Source organism: Telmatherina bonti, assembly GCF_933228915.1.
Source record: "Telmatherina bonti genome assembly, chromosome: 1".
Lineage (NCBI taxonomy): Eukaryota > Metazoa > Chordata > Actinopteri > Atheriniformes > Telmatherinidae > Telmatherina > Telmatherina bonti.
Window position 1 is genome coordinate 6,822,112 of NC_136619.1, and position 19,328 is coordinate 6,841,439.

At 41.5% G+C, this 19,328-nt stretch overlaps 1 protein-coding gene across 1 annotated transcript in view; it reads right to left on the reverse strand.

Annotated features, from left to right (window-relative positions):
• Positions 1-19,328, reverse strand: part of LOC306755142 (neural-cadherin) — a gene marked incomplete at both ends in the record, with an annotated part of 401,965 nt that overhangs the window by 128,138 nt on the left and 254,499 nt on the right. The window contains one exon of the mRNA XM_079239421.1: positions 9,451-9,680. Coding sequence (XP_079095547.1) covers positions 9,451-9,680 — 230 coding nt within the window. The remainder of the gene's footprint in view (positions 1-9,450; positions 9,681-19,328) is intronic.

Sequence of the window (19,328 nt, forward strand, 5' to 3'; positions counted from 1 at the left end):
TTCCTTCTTGAGTTCATATTTCCCAGGAAATTATAAAATGTCTGTTTTAACACCTGATATGTTGTCTTTGTTCTCCTGGGAATAAAATATGGGTTAATGAGGTTAGTCAACAATGCATTCCAACTTTTTTGACATTTGGGTTATAAAATATACTTCCAAATGTTCAACATTACTGATGAGGAGGACACAAACATAACAAGCTCAGCAGGGGAATAGTTTCTCCCTTAGACGTGTACAAGAAAGTGGATTTTCCACCAGCTGGGTGGTATCGTCCATAGACAGCAATCGCTCAGCTACTACCCACACAAACACTACCAACTGTGTTTAATCAATGTCCACGGAAACAGAGGCACTGCCGCCTGGTAATAAACCCAGGTCTCTGCTGCAGTTATTTCCTCTTTGCTTTTATCTCTTCAAATGTCTTCAAATGAAAAGTTAACTTACACAGCCGAACGCATCTCACTGCTTTTCAATTAGTCTTGTCTACCTCTGGCGACTTCTAATTCACAATCAAACTTCACTGAAAGTTTATATGTGTGCGTGTGTGAGTGTGTATCTCTGGTTGTGTTGTCTTGGGTGGTAAATGTGACAGTGGTCAAATACAACAAGTTTACACTGAGTTAATGGGATACATGAAGAGACCCAAACGTGTCAACCAAATCCAGCAAAAAAGCTCCTCATTTTCTGGCTCGGCACCCTTCGGTCCGGTGTGGGTGCAGACTGGAGAGGTGGGGCTGGATATTGGACAGGACTGGATGTCCAACCCCGCACACTCAAGGTTTTGATTGGATCATGTTTCTCCTTTCCTCTAAATGGCCACTGCTAACCCTAACCCTAACACGAACCTCAACCACGCCCATTTGACATCCAACCACGCCCAATTTCCAGCCCCGCCCAGTTCTCCAGGCTGCAGCCGGGGGTTATTGGTCCGGGTTGTAGGTCTGAGCAGTCTGAGAAGGTTGGTGCTAGCAGAAAGGAGGCGGCATGTGGGATGGTGCTGTTGTGGAAGGTCAGACATGTAGGAAGAGGCCAGGTTGGTGAGGAAGAGGAGCTTGTACTGGATATTATATTGATGTCAGGGGACGTTGGGACTGATATGGTCTTTGGAGCAGGTGCTGTGAGAAGATTCTAGATGTATCGTAACATTTGAGTATGATTGAAGGGAAGTCCATAAAAAAAGGCCACTGCAATAAGGGAGTGTGGAAGTGATGAAGGCATGGATGAGTATTTTGGCTGTGGACTGGAAGATGGAGGGACAGAGGACGGGCGATATTACGGAGGTGGACGGAGATTTTATTGATACGATTTAATTGTCACAGACCGTGGCCTCGTATCCTGCAGCTAAACAGTAACAACACTAATTTCTTTCTCCATTGAAACATTTCAGTATGAAAAACCCCCAAAAAAACCCCAAAAAACACTTATGGGATTGACACTTAAACCTGATCGGCAAACGAGAAGAAAAAATCATCTTTACAGCGGCTCCTTTTCCTCTGATGCTACATGGGGATGTGCAGGCTTTCTAACACGATGCAAGGCTGTGTGGGAGTGGAATAAACAAGGACTAACAACTTATACCCGATGCATTTCTTTATCAGATTTCTAACAGAACTTTTACAAAATTCTTCAAAGCCATACCATGACGTATTTCTCTTGTCAAGAGTTGCCTGTTTACCCACAATGCAATGGGCACTTTGGCTTGTAGTCCGCTTCCTGGATATTCAAATAAAAAAAGCTGGTATGAATGTGCCTTAAAACCACCATATGAGGTCAAAGAGTGTACATAAGACTTAAATAAAAGCCACCAACAACAGTCATAAGAGCAGAAACATGATATAATAAAACAGAAAAAGTAAAACAATATAATCCATAAAAATGTATCAAAAAATAAAACAACATAAAATGAATTAAAATGAAACAATAATAAATAAATAATATCGACCTTACATGGTGTTAAAAGCCAAATGGAAAGATTGCTGTGAAGAAGAGATTTAGAGGTCTGTCTTTTCACAGTTTAGGTGTCACAATCAGCCTTGCTTCCTCCAGCATTGCTGCTTGCCACACCCCTAATCAGTTCACTGCTCTCACCTGCCTCTGCCACCTGTTCACAATCCCCATCAGTTCAGCCTGCGCATATATGCAGCCTCCACCATTCACTCACTGCCAGATTGTCATTGCTCTCATGCCTGACCTTCCAGCACTCCGACCGCAATTGCCTGCCCGTTACCGACCTGATCCGTCCCCGACTTCCGCTTCCTGCCTTGCCCTTGGAGCCTGCTCCCCAGTGGTTACTGGGTTTCTGTCCTGGAGGACCCCCAACCGTGAGTTGTGGATCTTCACTCACCTTGTTGTGCTAGGTGTCCACTCTGTCGGCCCAGAGGAAAGTTACTCTGCCCTGCTCTACTCTACTCATTGGGAACCAGAGTTCAACTCCAGCACCGAACCTCACCAAGTGGCTGAAATAAAAACTGTTAATCTGCCCAGATCTCTTGTGCTGCTTTTGGGTCCTTTCTCCGATCATTTCATTAGGTGCCACAGAGAAACAAGATCCTCTCTGAGCTTCCACTTGGTTTTCGGCTCGCTCTGGAGCATCTGGTCAGCTGACCTGATGGGCTGCAGAAGCTCAGATGTAATGAAGGAAATGAAGCTGGTTCATGTAACAGGTTTAATGGTTTGTTTACACTCAATACCAACTCAACTTTTGGATTGTTTTTAAAAGTTTTGTTGATTAGTTTTACTGGAACTTAATCAATTCCACCAAAACCTGGAGTCAGAGAGGGAAATTGAGCTGTGTTGTTTCCATTTTGGAGCCCAGTTGTTCTGTTTTGAAATTGTTTTAATGTCACAAAAGACAATATATGAAAGCTGGAAGTGCACAATATGGAAGGGCTTCCCATGGATTTAGAGGCTCCTGAATGCTCTTTTCCTCACAAGATAAATAAAATCAAATTATTCTCACAATTATTCAGTCCTGGACCCTTTACAGACAAAACAAGCAAAAATCAAAACAAAAGAGCCAAAGAATCCCAAACTGAAACAAGACAAACAGACATAAAACAAAATAAACAGCATTGACCATGAAGTAAATAATGCAAAGACATGCATGTAAAATGCAAACCTACACCTGAACCTTCTATCTTCCTGCTCCTTAAAGGCAAAATAATTCTTCTCACATCCGAGAAGTTGCAGAGCCTAAATGGCTGCAACAACGTCAGCACTCCTTATCCTTTGTATCTATAGTCCCAAATGTGTGCAATCTGAAATGCACACAGAGCGACTGAATCTTTCAAGGATGGAGCAGTGTGTATAACACAGAATAAAGGACCATAGGGATGTATTGTTCCTTTGACTATTGTTCCAGTGCATTTAGAACCTTCCACAATCCTCTCTCCTGCCCTCAGGACCACATTAATATAATGACATGATGAACCTCGGTATCCAGACGCCATACCAATGGTTTTCAAAAGATCGAAAACTGATGCAGTATCATTAAAAGTCAAGTGGGGAGAGCCAGATTGAAAACACTGAGGGAGAAGTTTCATTATTGAGCTGGAGCAGGCAGAAACAGAGGATGTATTGTAGAAAGACTTTTTTTTTTCTTTTTTAAAGAAACTTCTACTTCTCAGGCATTACTGGAGAATTGAAGCCATTAATAATAAGCACTGCTTGGTCGTCTGCACCCCTCCCCCATCCTTCTTCCCTCCCTCTGCCCTTCCTTTCTTCCTTTCTCCCGCCAACCCCCCTCCTCCACCCCTCGTTCATCCTCTCTCTCGCCACGCTTCACATCTCATTCTGATCAATGTCTTCTCCAGAGAACTTGGCTGAATTCAGATGAAATGCTCTGTGCTCTCCTCACAAATCACACCTGAAGGCCAATACCTCTCCACTTGCACATCTTCCTCTCCCTCTCTGCTTCTCTCTAGCCTCTCGCTGCGAAGTCTTATACGTCTGCTTGCATGTTTTTCTCTGCATGTCCATTCTGCTGTCTTGCATGAAGACACATGGACCAGGAGGTCATGGGAAAAAGCCGCGAGGCTGCGTGGTGATTCACCTGAACGCACCAGTGTGATCATGACTGGATACGGACTGTTTTCCCCAAACAGACATAGAAAATGCAAACACAGCCTGGCTCAAGGTTCTCTGTGTACACCAGTTCAGCTCCTCTTTTTTCCTCTCGGCTGTGAAATGCACACAACTTCAACGGATGACTCCCCCTTAAACAATCACACGCTGACAGGTCGCCCACTTCCACTCAGACTCCTGAATTGTGAAATGAGGTCTGACTGAAGTCAGCGGTCAGGGAGTGAAGTGAGCATCACTGCGATTAATGCTTCCCTCTTTTCCATAGTAATGATTTCCTTTTATCCTTCATAATTATGTAAATGTGGCTTTCTGTTCTCCAGACAGTGAAATGGTATGTATGAAGACACACATGACCAAAAAGATAAAGATACATATGATATTAAGGACCAATAACACAACTTTGTCTTAAATTAGGTAATTTAATCCAGGGACTTTGAATCTTTAATCTAAATGTAAGTTTGTTTTTTTAAAATATGTTTCTTGTAGTTAACCCAGTAACACAACCAATGGGTAGAGTAGGCAAAATTAGTGCTCACCTCACAGGGCATTAAGTGACCTAAACCTTTTGAATACTTCTGGGACGGCTTGGATGTCAATGGAGGTTATGAAAGATTAATGGAGACAGAAAAACAATTCAGAATCACCCCAGTGGGGGTGAACTGTTAGCGATTGCTGTTAGCACACAAAAGATGGTTGGATTCTTTACTCTTGTGAATAATTTAAAGAAAAATTATCTCGAAAAGACACAAATTTTAATATTTTAAAGCTAAAAGGATAGACTGTATATAAAAAGATGGACGGAGGCTCCATGATGTCCCCCGTAGGTTTCTGAAGAGCTGAATTGAAGCTCAGTGGGTGGTTCCTACCATCACCATGTTGGCAGAGGCATGCGCGTCGTCTCGCCCGGAAAATACAAATATGGGCAAAGAGGTGGAGCTGAGAGGGGGGCTGTGACATCGAGCGAACTCCAAGCTGCCTGTAGCTAAGAGCTGACTTTTCTTCTTCTTTTGTTTTTTTCACCTATTAAACCTAACGTGGATTTTTGAACCAGGCTGTAAACATGTTTATTTCAGCTGTAAACATGTTTATTTCTGCTGTGAAGTTGGTCTTTTTAACATGGGAGTCAATGGGGATTTGCAGTGGTGGGTTGTATAGCCAACAAGCAACCAGAAAAAAACAAAACAAAAAAAAACAAAACAAAACAGAGAAGAACAAGAGGAACATGAAAAAGATGATGTAGAAACTGACAAATTAAAAGCAGCTGAAGAAGAAGCAGAAGACGTCGAAGAGAAAGGCAAAAAGAAACATTGTGCTTTTTTTTCTCTCTTCTACTGGTATTTTAGGACCGTTGTAAACACCTCTATAATAGCGCATGACCACTACTAACCGGTGTCAAAACGTAAAAGTGAACTCGGAACTCAACACTGCCCCCTAGTGGATGAACTGACTCAAAAATTACAACAATATGTTAAATTCCCAGAAGTTTGATGGCGGCAACAAATGACAATGACTGAAACAGAAGTTCTTATTTATGTGTGACGGAGAGCAGAAATAGAACTCTAGAGTACAAAATAAACAAATAAATAAATAAATAAAAGTTTTAAAAAAAAATGGAGATTTAGTTTTTTCCAGTCTCAGACACCAATGGGCCGACAGTATCTGGTCTATACCATGATGGGTGAGATGATAACAATAAATCTCAACACAATAAACCCTTAACACAAACACTGTCTGAGACAGGATAGGAATCAGGATAGAAAATTAATATGCAACAAGTTCACATGTAAATTTAAGATAATCATTTTATTGATATCAGTTTACAAAAAAAAAAAAATTTTTCAACCTTAATTTATCGATACGGTTAAATGAAAAGAATAAAAAAAGAAGGTTTTAATTCCAAAAAAGACTGAAAAATATTCTGGATATTAAGCTTTGAGATTTGCACATCATGGTAAAGAAAATAATACAGAAAGAAAACATTTATATTGGTAGACATTAAAAATGAAGTAACAAAAGGTAGAATAGTCCTATTTAATCACCACAGCTTGGGATATCAACATTTTTTTCTTCAATTGGAGAAATCTTGGTTGTTATGTGTGTTTTAGAAACACCTCATGTTTCAATAGGTGCGTTTCCACTACACCTGGAATTGGGCAAAAACGAAATATTGCAATAAAAAAATGCAAATGGAAACACCAACATCTCGAAAAAAGACTAAAATACTGCTAAAACGTCTTTATACTCAAGGTGGTTTTTTATTGCAGAAGTGTAATGGAAACTCTTTGATTGCATTTATGCATCCCTGGAAGTAAACAGGGGGGTCGTGACCAGTTCATTTCTGGTAAAGATAGTACTGTACGGGACAGTGAATTTCAGACTTTTAGAAAAGAAAATGAGGGAGAAAGGCTACAAAAAGTCGTAGCAAACCCTCTGCAGCAAGTATAAAACCCAAAAATAACACTACGTGGCTACATTGCAACGGCTGCGATTCTGGGGCTTCAGGGCCTTATGCGCGAAACTCTGTTTAGTGGAAATATCTGCTAATTGCAGTTGTTGTTTTGTAAGTAAATGTAATAGAAACGCAGCAACTGTTTGGAAGTTTTAGTCTTTGTCCATCCTGGATCATTGCTCTTTATCAACAGAAAGGAGGTTTTCAGCCAAGCTGAACATGCTGGAGAAAAGCTTCAACACTAAACAACCGTTTTAGAGTAGATCCCCCCCGTTCCCGAGCTGACGTCACGCTTCCAGCAGAAAGAGCAGCTGAGCTGAACTTGACGTTAGCAGCTGGTCTGCGGCGACTTGGACGGTCACACTGGTGGAATATGATCAGCTGCTCGCTGCTTACAGGTCCTCATGGCGACACCCCCGTTCCCAAAGGAGAATTCACATGTAGCTTTTACTCCGATGCGCGCTTCAAGCTTCAAACCTTACCTGTAAATGTCATGCTAGACTCCAGTGTTGACATATTATTATGACTTCTCCAGCGCTGTTTCTACACTTTCATTTCCAAACATAATAATTAAGGAAGATTACACAGGAAGGCGCTGCTGAACATTGGGAGTGAAGAAGCAGGCTGTTTGTACTGCAGCTCTCTTCATGTGTTCTTTTCATAGCCAAAGCACGTTGAAGTAATTTTTAGCATGAAAAAGACATCGAGCCGCAAACCTGTCAGTCAAAACATCAAAGTATCTTTAATGGAAAAGAAATGAAGCTGAAGGCAACGTGTCTTTCCATACATGCATTCCTTCCATGTTAATGAGATGTGATGCAGATGGAAATGACCTAAATCCATCCAGTTCTCTGCCATCTGATGCTCACTTGATGGGGGCGTTTGGAAAATAATGTAAAATAAATAAGTTGAATCTTACGAAACATCTGCTTTCAGACACGTAGATGCTGTCTGAGCACGCGATGCAGACAGATCACTCTTCATAGAAATTCATTCTTAACCTAATTTCTGATTGGATGTGAACATCTTGTGGTAAATTAGCAAAAAATGTCCAGTTTTAGTTTGAACATGTCATGTACCATAAGCTCTGCATCAGACCTCAACACACCAGATTTATTTATTTGGTGAAAGTACATATAGCTGGCTTTAGCAAAGCCATAATTCTTTTGTTTTTAGTGTTGAAATGCTGAACAGAAGCAGCCAAAAGTCTCAGCTGGTTAGTTCACAGAAACTGTGAACTCCGACTTACAGCAAGTCACAAAGTGACAGCAGCCTCACACACGCCTGTGTGTTTATAGCAAAGTGTTTCAGATCTAATGAGGCTGCGGCAGGACAACGGTCACACCATGAAACCTGAAGAGACACCTCCCTGCACATCTCTGACACTACAGGCTCAGACAACAGAGTAGCATGGAAGGCCTGTTGGTAAAAAGCATTGCAGAACGACCGAACGGTGCAGAAGGAAAAGCATGTGGCTCGCAGGTTCAGAGGAGAAGATCAACAGAATTTGGAGATTAATCTTTCTCAGAAATCTCTGCATGGGAGGATCAAAGTTTAAAGTCAATATTTAAACATCTGTAGTATGAACGTGGTTTAACGACTCCTGTAGTAACAAGCAAAGTGAAGCCCTGCAGCGGCGGCCGCCAGGATAAATAAATGCACGACGGAACCACCTGAAAGCAACGAACCCTCGATGGCCACTTCATTCTGTGTATAGCTGATCAGCCAATCATATGGCAGCATCTCACTGCATCTAGTCTTGCAGACATGATGAAGACGTCTCACTGAAGCTCAAACTGAGCATCAGGATGAGGAAGAAAGGAGATTTAGAGAATTTTAACATTGCATCGTTGTTGCTATGAGTGTTTACTGGGATTTTCACGCACAACCATCTCTGTAATGTTAGGGGGGGGGGATTTTCTCAATCTGAGCCTCTCAGTACCAACATGAACTGGTTTTACCACCTCAGTCTACCTGAGTGTTGCTGCTGACCATCTCCATCCCTTTATGAGCACAGTGTAGCCTCTTTATGGAAACTTCCAGCTGGATGATGCACCATGTCACAAAGCTCACATCACCATGACGATGAGTTCACTGTCCTCCAACGGCCTCCACAGTCACCAGATCTACATGCAGCAGAGCAGCTCTGGGATGTGGTGGAACGGGAGATTTTTGTGATGCTTCATGTCATCATGGAGCAAGCTTATGTTTTATTTATGAAGTTTTATTCAACCAAATATTTAGTTCCTATATTACGTATTATTTAAATTGATTTGTTTTTCATATGTTTTATATAGAATTGTACTTTGTTTCAGTTTCTTTTTCTCCCTTTGTCCCTTTAATTACTTACTATTTGTATTGAATATTATATAAATTTAGGCATTAACAAGTTAATTTCATGTTAAAAACACACATAATGGTGTAAAAATGATTAGGATTAACTTTTCCACATAAACAAATGAACAAGGGCAAACAAAGACTTTCGCTATTGTTAGCAAACCGTCAGATGTAACCGTATGATGTTCTCCTGGGAAATCTTCATTCATTATTCCTTCCTAACGGGCAGAATTTTATCTTTCAAAGCGACAAACAAAGAAAAGGTCCAACATTTTGACTGGCTTTATATTTGTCAGAGTTTACCACAGACCCGACTTTCAGAGGCGAAAAAGCGTCCTGACCGACAGCACAAACGTATTTTAAATGCTCGTACTTGTACTCCTTTGTACTTGACATGCTGATGACTTTGGACGTGTTTACTTGGTGTGCAGTTGATTATATCGTGTGTGTCATTCAGAGGCTGTGTTGTCAGTCAGTCCAGAGCAGAGTCACCAACAGATCAACCAGTAAAGCAATCTAGTTGACAGGACTCTACAGTGTCAGCTCAGCTGAGAGGCTGCTGGAGGTGAAGCACGACTCACCTTTTGTTTGTGCGCAGCCAGATAACCGTGCATCTTCTCGGGCTGGAGGAAGGAGGGGCCACCGTGCACGGCGAAGCGGACGTCCAGCATTCGCTCATTCACATCCACGAGGCTGAAAATGTTGACTTCATCTGGCGGAACGGAGAGCATCTCAGACAGGAAGTCCACCAGCAGCTCGTAGCGGCTCCGCTGCTTCCCTCTCAGCTCAATGAACTCCTTTGCTGTGATGTCTGAGGAGCACAAACAGGAAGGGACCCACACATAAGCAGCCTCATTATTTCCACGCTTGCTCAGTGGGAAAAAAACACAATTATATCCAAAGTGCTTAAGTTAGAAATAGTGCAGAGTGGAGCTTTGTGGGAAAATGATTTAAATGGTCTTGCTTTATCTGACAAAATCCTTTTCTGTAAGGGTGTGTGTCCGCACGGTGTGTGTTTGCAGCTAAAGTACCAACGGCGCTTAAACGCAGTGATTACAAGCATTTGGGCTCTTCACCACTTGAGGTTGAGTTTCTAATCAAAGCAAGCAGCTGTTCTTGTTAAACGCAAAGCTCGTGCTGCAGTTCAGCTCTCTGTGCACGTCCAGGATCCGCCGTACGGCTCAGATCTGACTGCTATTAAGTTTCAGGCGCGGCCGTTCCAGCCACCAGATGAGATATAAGAGTGAAAAGTGAAGTGAAAGATTGTTTCATTAACTTACACAGATGTTCAGTCTGTACACAGGAGAGCAGATTCAACAACAAATGGCGCGGTCATCAGTAACAACCAAACCTGTTGTTTCTCCTATTTTAACAAAGGAACTATTGCAGGGAGGGAACAAGACAAAACAAAACACAAAAAACAAAAACAAATTGAAACAATGGCACTACCTGCAGCACTACATGGCAACACCTACATCCAACTGGACTCACAGCGGCCGGACCAGCACCATCTATGATGTCACCTTGCTTGTGTTGTTCTCACCCGCAGAAGTAGGTCGCGTTGGAGAAAAGCCTCTGCTAAATGACTGTAGAATGAAATAAGGTAGGACCAAAGAGAATGTGGCCACAGGGGAGGAACCCTAAACGTGTCTGGTCCTGCAGGTGCCGCCTCCATAAACACCCAAGGCTTACCAAGGTAAATGTCAGTTAACCTTCAACACACTTCATGCACCCGGTTTTTGCAAGCACTCGTCAGCTGCCGGCGGATGAATGCATCGAAATACAGTAAGACAGTTTACTGTTTGTGAACCTGCAGGGCCACATTTAGAAGACAATGATGAGTCTGAAGGGGGAATGTTTGAGCTGTTCTTCAACAAAGAGATCCTCGCTCTGTTCGTCCGCGAGACTAATCGGTACGCCGACCAAGTAAAAGACACAAAGAGGGACAGAGCAGGACGATCGAGTCGTGTTGCTCACTTTGAATTTCAAGGTAGAAAGCAGCCCTGATCTTCACCAATAAAAAGTTACAAAGAAAAACTGTAAATATATTTTTGTTTGTGTGTTATTTTTTTCAACAAATATATGCAAAAGACAATGAAAGACCGTATGAACATATTATGTTCATAGTATTCATATGTTCAACTATTAACATATTTCTGTATTACCAAGAAAGATTTGTGCTTTTGAAACAGGTAAGCATGATTTTTTTTCTGTTTGTGAAAAAAATGCCGTTTTTTAAGGAAAAAAATCATAATTTTTTATGCAGTGTGATGAAGGTTAAAATAAATATTTGTTAGTATTTTATTGTGAGTGTCCGTGAATGCAATGTGTACTGCACTAGTACATGATGTTTTACACCAACATTAGATGTTGTTGAGGCTGCATCATCTCCCCTAGTAAGTAATAATCTGTCTGTTTAGGCATTTACGGTTCATGAAGAGGATAGGAAAATCATCAAACCACCATCTGTAGCGTCAAAGTTAAACACTGATAAAACTGCTGATTCGGCTCAAAGCACATTTTTTTCTTGTATTTACAAAGTAAAAGCATTTCAGCTGCAGTGACTGAAGCCAACAAGAAGGATCATCCTGTATAAACAACAGTTTGCAAAGAAAACACAAGTCGCGTTTGGTTTTCACAAATCCTGCAAAACTTTCTACACTAGAAAACAACTTTTGTTGTCATAATTATAATAACTAGAAAAGTCTAAACCTTAAATAAAAGTAAATAAAGAAAAGACGTGGAACTCTATCCCTGGTCTGTATCATTAAAATGACGTTTAATGGTTTTGGCCTTGATAGTCTTCACACAGAGAACACTGATCACTAATTTTCTGAACTACTTAACATTTGTTCCTCCAGTCCAGGTACAGATACTCCAATATTTAAATGGGTTACTCTTTGTGAAAAGCTTTTTGTGCCTGAACCTCTCCCATGATGCCAGAATCTGTGCAGTAGTAGTTGAGTTTAGGGACTTTGGAGTGCTACTCAGATTTCCACAGAAAACCTGAACATGCATTTCGTGACTCATTTCTAGTTCCGTGCTTTCCAACTTTCTTTGTTCATATCTCAGCACAAATAGAGTTGTCAATGAATGCCAATTTACCTGTCCATGCAGAATTACACTATTTTTTTTACATAGAAATCCACATTTTTAACCCTCCTTCCTTCCACAGGATAATACTGACATCCTAAAAGCTGCATGTGTTAACAACCATTAGGAAGCATCTTTCAGTGTGGGACATGTGTGTGTATGTCCTGTGATATGGTACAAAATGCTTTTTCACTCAATGGTTAAGGACTGGTAACAAGAAGTCATTGTAACATTTGAAGTGGGAAGAGAAGGAACGTGCAAACTCATTAGCTTGACTTGCATTCAAGTCTAATTTCACCTGAAGGCACACATAAAGATGTTGTTGTAGATAATGTTTGAGAAATTTGTGAAGATTTACATTTACCTAAAGAGGTGCAAAGATTCTAAAGAACAACCGAGAAAATATGGAAATTTGTATGAATACATGTCAGAAATGATAAAACACTGATTCCAAATAAACCATAATGACCTGTCATACAAATATTACAATTGAGAATTATTACTTTAGTTAACAAAAAGTGAATAAACTATTAGGATAAAGCAAACAGCAGATAACAAAGGTACGACTCTTCAGGTACAGCTGTGTGTACGTAGGAACAGAATCATGTGACGCTCCATTTATCACAAAACAGACCACAGAAGGTTTCCAGTTTGGTCTGATTACTTATCGTTGCCAAATCTCGTTTGTTATCAGCACAAAGCTGTGAGTGTGGCTGTCCACATTTGGGCAGTAATGAGTACTCAGGGAACCACTTGGCTTGTTCAGATCATGAACAGCTCCGCTGTGCCATGACTGCGATCGGACCAAAGACTACCGAGTTGGAGCTTTTCAGAGACAATGCCGTTGGAACAGTTTACCACAGAGCTACTCCTCCAGAGAGTTTTGGCCTTAAGTTCAAATGTACCGTGATGCTAATGTTCCCCAGACTTTTAATGATGAGCTTTTCATCTTCCTTTTACACAATACACCTGATTATTTGATGTATTATTTAATAAAGACAGAAATATGAATGGTAAAGCTCACAGAAAAAGTCTTTGTCAGCTTACAACACGTAATCATTGAGAAACGGACTAATATCTCACATTAATTCTGATGTTTACTCTCTAAGGGCTCATTTAGGTTCCTTTATGTAAGTATACAGGTGCATCCATGCCAAATTTAGCTAAATATCCCTCCCCACATAGTCCCAAGCATCCACCAAGGAGTTTCCAATTCCTTTCTGGGTTGCAGCTTCAGTTTCAAATAGAAAACATGCACTGGGTGCACATTGTTCCCTACATCGTGCCCTTTATAGTGCTCACGCCATTTTCTAGGGGAGTTTGAATGTACAGACAGAAAAAAATGTAGTGCGTTCAAAATGACCCAGAACGCATCCTGAAAAGTAGTAAGCATCGATGCTCACTAGGCAGGTCAATACAGACCACAATGCATTGCAGTATGAGCTTAAAGTGGTGCAAGTAATATAAATTCAAAGCAGGTAAAAAAACAAAAAAAAAAACAAAACTATAGATTATTAATTTGATATAAATATTTAATGAATAAATATGCAACTAAGAAAGAAATACAATAAATATGCAATGTAAGAAAATAACTCATGCTGGTAACCATGGTGACAGTCGGTACTCATGTGATGTGCGATGAGGAGAAAATAGCAGGCTGCATGTCCAAATTGCCAAAAGAATGATCGCAAAATGGACTCTATAATGTAGTCCTATGCAATAACTGCATTGCCATGTCCACCCTGAAATACAAAACGGATTCTTCTTCTTCCTTGTGGTCTCACTGGTTGCACTCCAGTGAAACAGTGCCCCATCATCTCTAGTGGTTCTGCTCTGTTTACTACCTTTAGCTACATATCCAGCTCAGAGGTCAGAAAGAAGGAGCCGTATGTACATGTTTACCGTTGAGTGCGAACGTGCGCTACAGGGAAACATCTGGAAAAAATTTACTAAATATTTGACTTTAAGGTCACAGATTAAAAATTAAAAAAGTTTAAAAAAATTAACCTTCAAAAAACCCTCAAAGTCTGTTGAACATTGGAAGATCTTCAGAGTTTGCAGTCTCCTAACAAAGGCTGCTGCAGCAGCCATCTTGTACCCTGCCTCTTCTCTGAGATCTCTCCAGCCAGTAAAAGTCACTCTGCTTATTTTAATGCGTTTCTTCCATCTCTTCCTCCAATAAAGTTCTCTTGGATTTCTTTGCTGAAGCGGAGCGTCATCAAATCAACCAATATTTAAGTATCCAGTTGCTGGCATGTGGTGCAGCAGTGCCTTAAACAAAACACAGCTTTTACGTGATGCTCTCGACTGGAAAAAAAGGTGGTCAAATGGTGTTTCTCTGTGGAACAGAAGCCCTCTAGGATTGCACATCAGTGTGCCATCAACATGTGTCAGATCCATGGAGTTTTAATCTTTAGTAGTATGTAGTGTTGCTTTACAATGCATTATTAAAACTAGAAGGTTTCATAGCTTTAAATGGCAGTTTTGTTTGGTGATGAGGAAGCTCTACGGTACTCCAGCCAGAACTTCATGTGAGCTGAATCTTTAACATGTTCAACATAATAAAAAGTGAAGAGAAGGTGATACTGGTTCTAGCAGACATGGATGAGCACACACACACACACACACACACACACACACACACACACACATACACACACACATGCATGCATTCAAACACACTATAAAATGCTAGAAAAAAGGGGTGGGCAGGATGAGTAGGTCGGGTTGAAACAGAGCCGAAGCATTAGGAGGAGAGACTGGGGGCTCAGAATGGGCTCAGTGGATACAGTGTGAGGGATTGAGGCGAATGTCAGCTCCCATCAGTGGGTCCAAAGGGGGAAACAGGGACACAGCAGACAGACGGTGAGGAGGGCTGGGGGGAGGGTAGTAACTCCTAATACAGAATGGCAGCCTTTGCACCTGGCTTTGATCCAACCTTACAACTCACTTCTGCTTTCTCCTCCCCAGAGGCTTCACTGGAGGCGCTGGGCAGACACTGTTCTGTCTCTGGGTTTGAGATTTCACACAAATAGGTGAAAAAGAAGGTAAATATTTCACTCACGTGGTTGTACACCGGTGTGAGTGTGGGAAGAACTCTTATATTTGTTTTTTTTTTTGCAAGACTGCATACTCATTTTTATGCAATGCAGTGTCACAATCTTCTCAACTATTATTTATTCATTTCTCCTTTTCATTTTTTCTTTGTTTTTACTTATGTTTTATAGCCAGCAGTTCCCAGCTCGTTCCCCTGCAAGTCCAGTTGCTTATCTTGCTGATTTTTGACATTTTTTCTAAACAATCAGCATCGACCAGCTACCTGAGCATGCTAAGCTGATTAACTGGGAGAAGGATTTGTGATTCTTTGCTAGTCTGAGTGTAATTTATATCCCTTTACAGCCTTATAAATGCTTTCTGCTGTGTGGTGAATTCTGATGGGACTAAGAGCAAAGCAGGAAGCAACACGCCCCTAGAAAGAAAGGCTTCGCAATTTTATTGATGAACAAAAATCATTTTGGTATTTTAAACAAATGACCAGAGTATTAGCTCCTCTTACATTCATTCATCATCCTAACCATCTGATTAAGGGAAGCTGGAGCCTATCCCAGCAGTCTTTGGGTGAAAGGCAGGGTCCAACCTGGAAAGCTCGCCGTTCCATCGCAGACGATAAGCTCCTCCTGACACAAAATACTTTGTCTGCCACTAAATTATCGGTCTGAATAAGGAAAGCTTGAAGGAACTTAGGAGAAATGGCTCAGAGTAACCCTCCCTACCCACCAATCTGCCAGTGGAACCGTTCACATGCCCATCAAACCAAACCAAACTGCATCTTATCATCCAAGGAATCTGGAGGGGGGGGGGGGGGGGGGGGGGGGGGGGGGGGGGGGGGCATATCAACTGGGAGACTGATAGAGATAGTTTCACATTTTATTTGACCAAATACAGAATAATAATAAAAAACAGACTCCAGTTTTTCTTCGGTTGAGTTTAAAAGGCTTCTTAAATGTAAAAATGTCCAAACAACATGTATCCTATCTGATTGCTACAATAAATACATGTAGTGTATATTTAATCAATTTTTTCCTTTTATCACATCATATCTTTGCTCTATCATCTTAATTCTAATCTTATTTCCTCGTCTTTGAATAATTTATTTAGGTTTTGGTGTGTGCGTCACGGCTAACGGTTCCAACAACACTGGCTGAAGACAAAAAACTGCCGCGGTGCTGCAACTTCAAACACACACAACTCACAGCGGCGAGTGAAAAAGGAATGAGAAGGAGAAAGAGAGTAGAGGAGGGAGCAGAAGAAATGGGCCGAAACACAGCGGAGCCCTTAAACTTCAGTCATACAAGAGATAAACTTGAGCGAATGTGCAATTATTATTATAAAATAATAAAACTGCTTGTGGTTTCACAGTAGGCTGTAGGCTGAAGAAACATCCGAGGAGTAAGCAGCACGCTAAACTGATGAGCCTTTTTTTTTATGCAAACACAAGAAAATCAGCCAACGTTTGAATCCAGATCTGGATTCTCAGTCCAGGCTAAAAGTTTTCAACATTTCTGTTATGAAACGTAAATGTAAATCATATTCCTTATAGCTTGTCCTGCTTCTCATGTTAGCAGAAATGTATGCTAACCATGAAGCCCCACTGCACAGGTTTGTGGACTGGTTACTTCTCCGATCTATGTGGAGTATTTGGCTTGTACAATGGCCATCCAGGATGGAAACAAACAGCAGAGAAACGATAACTCCTGGAAGAGTTTTCAAGTTTGTGTCTAATAAAAGCTACTTTACATTAATATGACACTGAGAATCTGTGTTGTTCTTCATAAATAACGCAGATATCCACATCTTACGTCTGCTAGCTGCATCAAAACATGAAACATGTCACAGTCCAGGTTACCAGTTGCCGGTCTGACAGGTCTATGACAGCTATAACTGCAGTGTGTAGTCATTGTGTTGCAACTTATTGTGTTAGTCCCTCAGACTCCTCACATCCAGTTTGTAACCCTGACTTTCTCTAATTGTTAAAAGTCACAGTTGTGTCCCTTGCCTTTCCAAGTAGAACCTCTTTTCTCTCCCTCCCTGGCTCTTTCCTTACTTCTCCCTGATTACAGGGCTTCTCTGTGATGTGAGTGTGTCCTCTGGGGTACAGACAGGTCAACGACTCCAGCACTCTGCCTGAATGTAGAGCCTCTTCTGGTCAGTCTTGCTCCAGCTTTCAAAGTGACGTTGGATCCACTTCTCCTTGTCCTCACCAGAACCTCTAGGACAAAACGTCTGCATGTTTCTGAGAGTCTCTGACCCTGGGCATCCCTGATCTCACACCTGGACTCTGGGAGACTGTAGATTCGGACAAAGACTTAACTCAACCACATCTACTACGTATTATTAATACTAGGTAGTACAGCTGTATGCCAGTTTAGTCATTTTTAGGCAGTTTCTGGTTAAAAACAGAGAAAGTAAACAATGACAGAACTGTCTTGTTTAATGCTGTAAAAATGAGGTGGAGCTTGACACATCAGTGTAACCTGGATTGTAGTTCAAGCTGCATGCTAAGAAGAAGACATACCATTGTTCTTTATTCTTCTCCTTATGTTCTGTCACCTCATTTGTTGAAATTCAGGCAAGGTGTCACACCACTATGATGTTTGTAGCTAATGCGACAAATACTACCAAGTCTATACTCCACTAACTCAGTAGAGCTGATTGTGGAAAAGCAACACAACTCAGGATTCACGACACAAAACCACGCCAACCAGAGACCTTGGTGGAAACTGGGTTCATTTCAGATCAGTATGGAATCTTTAGGGAATCCCATCGAGCTTAGCAACACTTACAAACTAATCCTGTACAGACTGATCAATCACATGATTAAAAACAAGTACAGGTGTCCTACTCTGCTCAACTGCAACATTCTGCTGTTATCTCGCCACATAGGTTAATAATCCTGTATACCAGTCCTACTCTGAACAGGGCTACAGCACTCCATGCAGTATCAGCTTCCTCGCTAACAGCACAGCAGCGTGGACCCAAAACATGCTGAGGAGGCTTCAAGGAACATGGCAAAGTCTGAGGCACACTTCCCCAGCAACAACCTGATGGGACCTACTGTCTTCTGGTGGATTTAAGAAAGTGCAATTCTGATCCGAAAAGGCCAAACCTCATGACCCACAAAGCTGAAAGGTCCTGGACCAAACACTCTACAACACCTTCCTTTAGGAAGCCTTTCCACCTGAGCTGGCGTGGTTGGCTTGCAGTATAAACGCAAACAGACCACCCAGTGAAGAAATGAGGTTGAGCAACACGTGTGGATATGAGGCTGTCTCTCCTGCTGCTCCTTCTGGACATATTCTGGACAAAACTGCATTAGGAATTGATCACAAAGTAAAAACAGAAACCCAGAGACTGCATAACTATATTTCTGCCCCACTGTTCGGTGTGGAAGTCTTGTTTTGGATCGATGAGCTGGATTTTCTTCTCCTTGGTCAGTGGTTGTTTGGGGGAATATCTCCTCGCTGCAGTAACTGTATGATGTTGTTCAGGAGGCTTGGTCTGCTTCAGTGAGATGCATGGTGAAAGCAAATCAAAGGAAGGTGAGACCTATTTTTAAATTCTGATCGGAGTCCCTCGGACTGCCCCGGTGTGGATGTCTCTTCAGCAGCGTGAGGAGAAACTATCAGGCTGCAGGTGATAAACTTAAGACTGATTGGAGCATTTTGCCTTATTTTTGCCCACTTCAGCATCAATACATCTTCATCCAGATGCAGAAGCAGACAGAATATTACTCTCCTTGCATTTCCGCACTGCACTGTTTAAAGACAATATCTTGGCAGGAATGCTTTGTCGCGTCCTCATGGTGTGACAAAAATTGCATCAGCTTGCCGTATGCAGTGAATGAACTCTGTGTCTGGCTGTGCGTCTCTCTCTCGGCTTGCGCTATGTGGACATTTCAAGGACTTTTTGTTTACTACAGTTTTACCTTTTCATCAATATTGAGAAGGCGAGGGGGAGAGAAAGAGGGAGCCTTAATCTTAGTAAGGCAGATTTAACTAGTGCTCTCGTTGAGCTTCCTTATTTCATTCCACATTTGTTCTTGAAATGGGATTTAGAATGTCAAGGAGGGTATAAGTAATGCTATAAGTAGAGTATTTTCATAATCCCCGAGACTGAGAATCAATGAGTGTTTACTCCAAAGCTCCACATGGAAAAATAAAATCCTGGAAATGGCTAGTGTTCCATATCCCCCGCATGCATGCACACACGTTTTCAGTAACTCGCCTGAACCTCAGGATGGTTTCAGAGTCATTAATCCTACATTTACTTTCAAAAGGAGCCGAGTCACATTATTTCCCCTGCGACT